The sequence below is a fragment of the Sinocyclocheilus grahami genome, unplaced genomic scaffold (genome assembly GCF_001515645.1).
Source record: "Sinocyclocheilus grahami isolate Dianchi unplaced genomic scaffold, SAMN03320097.WGS_v1.1 scaffold176.1, whole genome shotgun sequence".
In the NCBI taxonomy this organism is placed as follows: domain Eukaryota; kingdom Metazoa; phylum Chordata; class Actinopteri; order Cypriniformes; family Cyprinidae; genus Sinocyclocheilus; species Sinocyclocheilus grahami.
The window spans coordinates 3,888,386-3,898,438 of NW_015505355.1; the positions used below are offsets into that span (position 1 = coordinate 3,888,386).

The 10,053-nt window shown below is 37.2% G+C and overlaps 1 protein-coding gene and 1 pseudogene across 1 annotated transcript in view; one reads left to right on the forward strand and one right to left on the reverse strand.

Annotated features, from left to right (window-relative positions):
• LOC107593866 (coiled-coil domain-containing protein 39-like) overlaps positions 1-3,637 on the reverse strand; it is a 10,446-nt pseudogene extending 6,809 nt beyond the window's left edge.
• A 4,206-nt stretch (positions 3,638-7,843) lies between these two features.
• Positions 7,844-10,053, forward strand: part of LOC107593804 (eukaryotic initiation factor 4A-II-like) — a 10,560-nt gene continuing 8,350 nt past the window's right edge. Inside the window, exons 1-2 of the mRNA XM_016283678.1 lie at positions 7,844-7,942; positions 9,560-9,617. Coding sequence (XP_016139164.1) covers positions 7,914-7,942; positions 9,560-9,617 — 87 coding nt within the window. The 5' untranslated portion in view covers positions 7,844-7,913. The remainder of the gene's footprint in view (positions 7,943-9,559; positions 9,618-10,053) is intronic.

The following is a 10,053-nucleotide window of genomic DNA, read 5'->3' on the forward strand; positions in this document are numbered from 1 at the left end:
TTGAAGTCATTTTATAGATACACTGCTGTTCAAAAGTTTTAAAGATGTTTTATGATAGAAATTAATACTTTTATTTAGCATTAAATTTTTAAATTGATCAAAAGTGATGATAAAGACATTTATAATGTTACAAAAGATTTATATTTCAGATAAATGCTGAACTTTCTATTTATCAACGAAACCTGAAAAAATTCTACTCCGTTGTTTTCAACATAACAAAAACAATAATAATAGTTTTCTGAGCAGCAAATCAGAATATTAGAATGATTTCTGAAGGATCGTGTGACTGGAGTAATGATCCAAAAATTCAGCTTTGATCGCAGGAATAAATTACATTTTAAAATATATTCAAATTTAAAAGTTATTTTAAATAGTAAAAATATTTCAAAATTGTACTGTTTTTGCTGTACTTTGGATCAAATAAATGCAGGCTTGGTGAGCAGAAGAGACTTCTTTAAGAAACATTAAAAATCTCACTCAATAACTTACTCAATAATCTTACTCTTAAAGTTCAATAACTTTTGACTGGTAGTGTAAGTAAAATACATGTCATTTTGACAGTCAAAGTTGACAAGCTCTCTGATGAGAAACAGCAGGATGGGATTCAGGCTGCACCCTCTTTCCAGAATCCCAGCTGATCTGAATTTCAATGCATTTGGTGCCACAAATGTTGACCGTCTGAATGAACCTGCAAGCACAAGAAAAAAAAAACATTATTTATCAAAGCAGTGTTTACAGAATTTGCCTTGACTGTCAAACTTTTTGGTGCTGTATGCACATTGACGTTAATAAAAAAAGTTATATACTACATCTGAACGCACCTACAAGGAAGGTACATAATTAGTTGATAATCCATCATATTCAAACTATTAAAGCTCCATTTTTTACAATGCATTCTCAATCAGTAGAGCAAAGTGTTGAAATAATGGGTTTGATTCCAAGGGCAGTTCTACAGTGAGTGGATATCCGGGGCTTAGCCCAGAAACATTATTGCATGTATCAGAATACACAGGATACACTTCAAATAAAATAGGCTATGCTAAAAGTTACATCTTACAAGTGAAAACATCTTAAAATATTGCAGTTTTGCATAAAACAGAAATATACTAACCTTTCGTCGAGTTAACGGTGCATTTCTCTTTTGTCCTTTTACAGCCACTTCCACCAAACAGTCTAAAAAAGAACTCCCTTGCCATTGGTCAGTTTTTCGCGGGCAAGTTCACTACTGTAAATTGATTTACAGTAGTGAGGAAATACAGTAGCGACCGTATATTTTCCCATAATCCTTTGTGGTTTACAGTAAAATACTGTATACACATTTTACAGTATCTTACTGTGCATATTACAGTATAATACTGTTCAAATTACAAAAATCAGTTACAGTGTGTTCTTTACGCAGTTGCTCCATCTGTGCTGCTTGTTCTTCACCATCCAGCACCGCCTCCATCACCAACCGCAGCTTCTCCTTCAGAGCAGAGTTATGCAGCTTTGCCTCTTCAGCTCTACAAAAAAGAACTGCATATATTACTACAAAGAATCTACATTGTTTCTGCAATGTCAGATCTGACTTTAGGCACCACACTCAGTGTGTTTTGTTGTTGTAGAACTTGTTTTGTTCTGCTTGTTCTATTCTCCTGATTGACTTTCCTATTAGATGTGAGTGAAAGAACTGAGGAAAAACAAGTCAAAAAGTGACTGCTGGACTGAGTAGCTGTCTGAGAAACGAGAAAGCATTACTTTGCTATTTTGTTCTGAATGTCCTTTTTCATGCTGGTTAACTGAGACCTGGTGGTCTCCACATCTGTGGCTGTTCGGTCTAGAGTTCCCTTCAGCACTTCCACCTGAGAGCAAAACACCACATTTGATTAGTTTAGAAAAACTGATGTATTAATATGTAATATAACATATAGATGTACTATAACATGGTACACTACTGGTATAATATGATAAAACCATGGTACTTTTATAATAACCACAATAACCATATTCATCTGCTATGGTATTTGCAAGGTTCCCTAAGGTCTTTGAAGAACAAAAAACTGAAATTCTGTCATGGTACCAAAACAGCCTTGATAATATGATGGTACTCAATCCAACTCAAAGTGTGTTTTGACAATTGATACGTCTTTCATCGTGATAGACACTGTGATCGGTTTCTGGGTCATAAGCTTGAGGACAGTGGAGCGTGGAAACATGGATCCACATTTTAGGAAATGAGCTGCGGTGTTGCCAAGCTTTGGTAGACCCACCTCATCCTGCAGACGTCTGTGGTTCCTCTCCTCTTCCTGGAGCTGCTGCCTGAGTCATAGCGCCTGACGTTCAGCCGTTCAGCTGTTCTCTATCTCGCACTCCATGAAATCCTTCCTCTGCTTGAGCATTTCATTCTTCTCTCTAATCAATTGGTTCACCTCTGCCTGCAACTAGAAGATCAAGTGATTGACATTCAAAGTTGAATAAACCATTTTCTGAATTAAACCGTAGATATTGAGATTTTTATATTTCTCATCAGAAAAGCTGCACTGTATATGTTTTCATCTAAAGAAACACTGTGGATTCATTCATGTCTTTGTGTTAAAAGAGTGCCATCTTCAGGTTACCATGGCACACTGTTGTATCTCCTGGTCTCTTTTTCTCATTTGTTCAATGGTGTTCTCCCACTGGCTGATCATCTCTTGTCTCTCAATGAGAGCCTGACGAAAGCTCTCGGCTGTCTTGTCAAGAGCAATCTGCATCCCAAAATACAAGTGCATTTGCTAGTCTATAAGAATGGTGGCATGATCAAATCATAAAAATGTCCTCTCACAATGGAAAAATGTGAGGGAGCAAGAAAAGCATCACCTGTGCTGTAACAGTCTCGGTGACTTCACTGTCCAAGTTTTTTCTCTTCTGGTTGGCTTCAAGAGTCAACTTCTCAATGTTCAGCGTCAACTCCTGTTTCGAAAGGCAGACATTGGGCCAGTTGCATAAACGTAGCCAAGACTGTTAAGACTGTGTCTTAAGAACTAGTTTGACCAACTAGCAGTTAGTCAAGAGGTAATTTTTTTATTCATTTTGAGGAATACTGAATCTGTGTATTTTTTTGTGAGTGAGATGAATTAATGCATATTCATATTTATTTTAGAACTACAGTAACATCTTGTGATTTCTCTCAACATGGGGACAGGAGAGCCGTCAATCAATAAATTGGAAAAAAAAGTAACTTGCGTTACTTATTTGAAAAAGTAACTCAGATATTCTCTTGTAAATTAAAAAGTAATGCGTTACTTTACTAGTTACTTGAAAAAAGTAATCTGATTACGTAACTCGCGTTACTTGTAATGCGTTACCCCCCAACACTGCTTAATACTACATTCTAACAGTAAATACGGTTTTGGCGCACTTGATGTGGCGTAAATCGTAAAATGTAGCGCTTCAGTTAAAGCCAGAGCTATTGAAAAACAGAGCCGCGTCAAGCTTTGAAACGCCACGCGGTCACGTGATTCATAGAGCTCTCCAAACAAACGGTAAACAAAAGGTATTTGCAGCAATTTTTGGTAAACAGCAGTGTTGGGGGTAACGCATTACAAGTAACGCGAGTTATCACCACGACAACCGTTTGCGTGTCCGAGTTGAAGCTTGTAGCAAATGAAAATATCATGTATCTGTAATTAAATATTGAGCAACAGTGCATATTATATGTTTATTGTTTTAAATGCCGCTTAGCCTACTCATTTGTGAGAAGGACCCAAGTAGAGGACGCGTATGCAGTTACTTGTTTGGTTGATATAATCCTTAGGTGTGTAATTGTATCATTTCCATTTTATTATTTTTTCATTTTCATTTAAATTTGCAGTTAAAATAACTAAAATAAGTGTATTTTAAAGTTTAGAATTAGATAGCCTTCGACAGACAGGCTTAACACTTCAGTGGACTTTCCTCCTCAATATAGGCTATATTTTTCTCATTCTCACTAATTAAAGTTTTTATATGAATGAATCTCTGAAGGGAACCGACTGTCTTCAGAAAAGTTTCGGTGGCATTTTCATTTTATGTGTGTGTGTATATGTGTGTGTGTGTGTGTGTGTACAATATATATATGTATATATATACACCTTGCTACGTGTACTGCGTTAGGCTAACTGAGACTTGTCATTTGCACTTATATATTGTTGCTCTTTTGTTAGTTTTGACTGCTTTTATTGTCCTCATTTGTAAGTCGCTTTGGATAAAAGCGTCTGCTAAATGACTAAATGTAAATGTTATCTGATAAAGTAGCATTTATGAGCAGCGCTGCTTTGTTTACAGCCGTTACCGAGGAAACCGCTGTATTTCTGATGTTCCAAAAGCGCTTCCTGCTGGCAGAGAATGTATGTGCATTTTCAATAATCCCGTCTGCAGTTTTTGTTCAGACCAATGCGAAAATCCACCCACATAACCCCGTTTTAAATGAATATCATATTTTATACTTCCGACTCATCTCTTTTCTTAAAAAATGGTTTAAAAAAGAAAAAAAGAAAGCCATTATAACATGTACATGAAAAAATGTAGAAACATTGGACACAACTGTGGGGCACCATTGTGCAGCAGCAAGCATCACAACAAAAAAGGAACCTCAAGGCTGATCTAGGTAAATGTGTGCATGTGTGTGTGTGTGTGTGTGTACAATATATATATGTATATATATACACCTTGCTACGTGTACTGCGTTAGGCTAACTGAGACTTGTCATTTGCACTTATATATTGTTGCTCTTTTGTTAGTTTTGACTGCTTTTATTGTCCTCATTTGTAAGTCGCTTTGGATAAAAGCGTCTGCTAAATGACTAAATGTAAATGTTATCTGATAAAGTAGCATTTATGAGCAGCGCTGCTTTGTTTACAGCCGTTACCGAGGAAACCGCTGTATTTCTGATGTTCCAAAAGCGCTTCCTGCTGGCAGAGAATGTATGTGCATTTTCAATAATCCCGTCTGCAGTTTTTGTTCAGACCAATGCGAAAATCCACCCACATAACCCCGTTTTAAATGAATATCATATTTTATACTTCCGACTCATCTCTTTTCTTAAAAAATGGTTTAAAGGCTCAGTTGTGAGGTTTATCATTTTATAATTTATTGCTATTTTTCGTAGTCTACACATGAAAGAAAGCCATTATAACATGTACATGAAAAAATGTAGAAACATTGGACACAACTGTGGGGCACCATTGTGCAGCAGCAAGCATCACAACAAAAAAGGAACTAGGTAAATGTGTGCAAATATATAGGGCCCCATTGCCTGGGGCCCCAAAATCACTAAATCCGCTCCTGATTGGCACCATAAAGTAACTCGATTAAAGAAATAAACTACTTCCACAGAATAAAATCTGATTATAAACTGGCACCATATCTGAGCCGTATTAAAGACTATCCTCAGAGAAAGCTGCTGATGAAATATCGTATTAATGAACACAGACGGGCCGACACAAGCAGAGCTGGAGAGCCAGAGTGTGTTCACAAAAAAAAAATTGTTTAATGCCTTTTTAGCTCCATTTTAAACTTGGTTTAAATTCAGTATTTGCTTGCATTCGTTATGTGTAATTATGCGAGTATTATTAAAAAAGGAAGTAGGCCTAAGTTATTAACTTTTACATTTCTCATTTAAAAATCTAGTGTTTAATCTCGTCTAAATGTTTATTCAAATTAAGAACTTTAAAAAAATGTAAGCAAGTATGACCTTGAATATGCAATATTCTAGATATATTTAGTAAAGAGCCATACAGGTACCTAGTAGGTAAACCATGGCATTACAAATGAAAAAAACAATGTTCTGACCACAAAATGACTCTAATTTTCCTCTTTGCATTGGAATTTAAAACCCTTTTCTCTATTTTAACCAAATACTACACTAATTGTGATAGAAGTATAGACATGTTAGAAAACAAAATTAAGTAATTAATGGACCATAACTATTGCACAAATAGTATTTAGTACCAAAAGATCTCCTCAAAATATTAAATAAATATTATTGAACTAAAATATACAACGCTTATTTAACTGAAAAATAGTTAAGCTGTATGGTCACATTATAAGTAAGCAATACCTGAGGGTTAAGAAAAACATATTAATGTTGCCTCTCCATCACTCTCCTGAGTAAAATGTCATCGACATAATAATCAATGCATAACATGCTGTACTGTTTACCAGTGTTGGGGAAAGTTACTTTAAAAAGTAATGCATTACAATATTGCATTACTCCATAAAAAAGTAACTAATTACGTTACTTAGTTACTTTTTATGGAAAGTAATGCGTTACGTTACTTTTGCGTTACTTTTTAAATCTGGACAGGGCTTGCTTGTTTTTAAAATCAGTACTTAATGCGCATCTCGTATATGAAAAGCATTTTAGGGGGCCCTTGGCTTTTGGGGGCCCAAGGCGGTCGCCTACCTCTGGTGCCAATCATGAATGTATTCTTTCTGGGTTGTTTTTTTCTGTTTCTTTAATTTTTGAATACCTAAACCGAATTGTTGAATCGATTTGATGTTTTTCCACTAAATAGTGCATGGGGTCACTCTCTGGGTGGTTTTTCCCTGTATGTGAAAGCACTGTGATGGTAGCTATCTGTCGGGGTGTCTGATAGGTGGAAGCAGAACTTCGCTGCTCTCAGCGAGAGCAGAGGAAATCTGCCCAGTTCTGCCCTGCAGCCAAGACTTGGGGCATTTCTATGAATTCCTATGTTTCTGCAGAACTCAAGGTGGAAAATTTCAATATAGTTTAGTTTAATTTTGGGAGGAAGAATGGGTTTGATGATGCTATCGAAGATTTTCAGCCACAATTAAATGGGTGAGTTGAATTTGAACAGTGGTTTTCTTACAGGCGTAACTGTAAAAAGCCCTGCGTGCCTTATCCGTCAGATCTTTTATTGAACTAATGAACTGTCCAGAGGCTGAGATGGTCAGACCCAAATAATTATAACAGGTGACATGATTATGAACTTTTCCCCCAATCATAAACTCTTTCTTCCCCCCAGCAAAACAATTGGGCTTTTTCTGAAAGATCATGATTTTAGAATTCTCCATGTTTATCGATAAGGCCCAATCATTGCTGTACTTTTCCAAGATGGAGATGCTTTGGTGCAGCGCCTCTTCATGAGGCGACAGCAGCAGAAGGACGTCAGCGTACAGGAGACACTTGATTTCTCTGCCCTCGAGGGTCAGACCAGGTCAAGAGGACTCTCGCTCTCTCTTGTTTTTCCTCAAGTCGTATCGAATAATATTTGTGGTGTTTTGACTGGATCTTAAGATTGTTAAATAAAGTAGCTTTACATTTCAAAGATTCTCTCTCTCTCTCTCTATATGTAAATTAGTTTGAAATTGAGATTTCCAATGGAAACGTAATATAAATTAACACAATGTTAAAAGTTAAAGTCAGTACAAGTTGGTTAATACTTTTTTTACTGTACAATATTTAAATAACTATAGGTATTACTCTTTGTGAATGCTTACTTACACACAGAAATCATTATATTATATAATTAAATACAAAATAAATAAGGCTCGTCAACCTCTATCGCTACAAGGAAGAGTTCACACAAAACCTTTTAATTATTAGCCATATAATATTTTTAGTCATCATTCACTTTCTTTGCAGTGTTTCAGAACTGTGGAGACCCCGTAGCGACTCCACTACTCCCTATCAATGGTGCAATATCCTTGCGCTTCCCCATATAGTCCCATGCAAACTTCGACATAACAAAGATAAACACTGCTAAAATTAATACGTATTTAGCTCGCATTACATCTCTTGTCGCAATCGATAAAACGTCAATCGCGTGTAGCTGCTTTAGCGTTTATACAGTTTTACTCTAAATGTACAAAAAGAAGTTCCGGTTAGATAAAATCGCCAGAGCTCCACATGTTCTTCCTTTCCGAGTGAACGCCGAAGTCGCGAACGGACCATGTCTAGCGGTTCTGCTGATTACAACAGGTAAACTCGTTACGACACGTAACCTTCATTCACTTTATGTCAAATACTGTCCATAAATGTGTATCTTCTTGAACTAGAGAGGCGTCGGGCTCATTATAGCGCCGGTGCTGTGGGTTTTGACTTGGCGCAGGCCGCTAGTTAGCTGCGTATGCTTACATGTGTATTCTCACGTACTCGGCGCTCATTTGCGACTAAATTGGCTATTTTAATACAATTTTTTTTGTGTAAGTGCCGTTATTAAGGACCGAAACGATGACTAGTAAGTTATCTAGGCTTCACGCCCACCCTGAAATCTAACTCGTGGCCTCCATGCTTGAGGCCTTGTATTCACACCGCGTTCACTACCTTTAAATATCGCAGGTATATTTCATAAAGTCGTAGTTGTTGTCTTTCTTTAACCATTTTTATCGGGAGCTATATAAATGATATTATAAAATAATTATGGGTAGTAGAAACCGCTTTTAGCACATCAAACGTGACGAGGTGATTCTACTGTAACAAGTCGGACCAAATTTGGGCGTAGGCTTCAAGGTAGACCACGACTAAGTTATTTTCACGGAATACAACCTATTATTCGCTAAAATGGTAATTTACCACCGCTTTGATTGTTAACGGTGGTCCACGTGGTAGTTTTGGAATGTGCTCTCGCTTGCACGCGCGTTTCCTGAAGTATGAAGGTATTTTTGGTGCAAAACAACTGAGTGTCCGTTACAGCAGCATTTGTAGTTGTAGAGAATAGCCACACATGTGTATCAGTAAATCTGAAGTCACAGACAAAAGTTGCATACTTGTAGATATTTTTTTCTCTCCCACAAACACAACAGTTACACGTTCTTGAATCCTTCACTGCAGGTGCACAAATCATATTCTACGAATCACAAATCAAGAAACTCGTACGCTCACAAGTTTTGCTACTATTGCTGCAGTGAATATGGTGCAAAACACATTCACACACATGCAGGTGTGTGAATGTGTTTTGCACCATATTCACTGCAGCAATAGTAGCAAAACTTGTGAGCGTACGAGTTTCTTGATTTGTGATTCGTAGACTAGGATTTGTGCACCTGCAGTGAACGTGTAACTGTTGTGTTGTGTTCGTGGGAGAGAAAAAAATATCTACAAGTATGCAACTTTTGTCTGTGACTTCAGATTTACTGATACACATGTGTGGCTATTCTCTACAACTACAAATTCCGCTGTCACGGTCACTCAGTTGTTTTGCACCAAAAATACCTTCATACTGAAGGTTCGAGATACTAGAAACTTCTTGTACTAAAAGTTTATTTAACCATTTTTATCGGGAGCTATATAAATGATATTATAAAATAATTATGGGTAGTAGAAACCGCTTTTAGCACATCAAACGTGACGAGGTGATTCTACTGTAACAAGTCGGACCAAATTTGGGCGTAGGCTTCAAGGTAGACCACGACTAAGTTATTTTCACGGAATACAACCTATTATTCGCTAAAATGGTAATTTACCACCGCTTTGATTGTTAACGGTGGTCCACGTGGTAGTTTTGGAATGTGCTCTCGCTTGCACGCGCGTTTCCTGAAGGTTCAAGATACTAGAAACTTCTTGTACTAAAAGTTTATTCTCCATTTTATTTTTAAGCTCACGAGATCGAGACCATGGGGGGCCTGAAGGAATGGAGCCTGATGGTGTCATCGAGGTTTGTATCCTAGTGAAGTCTGGAGGGTCAGTTTAGTGCTTCTAATAAATATCTGGGTTGGTGATGAAGATTTTGGTCAATCCATGTACTTCCCTCACGGTACGCGGGCCAAAACATTGTCAGTAGTGTAATACATCACTCGCATACATCACTTTGAAACCAAGCAACTTTGTTGGTGAGCACGGCAAATGTTCAACACAAGCAGAATCTGCGTGATTGCACAGATTCCTGTAAAGCCCACTGGATTTTAACTAGCAAGAATAAATGTGAGCACACCTTTACGTGTTGCCATCTAAGTTTCCTAGTTGGAAATTAGACACGAGTGGTCTCGAGTCACATTTGTGACTGGGGAAACTTGGGGACAATTTTGAGAGTTGGGTGGGCGATATGACCGAAATCGTATTTCTAGGTAACGATATATATCACAATATAGCTA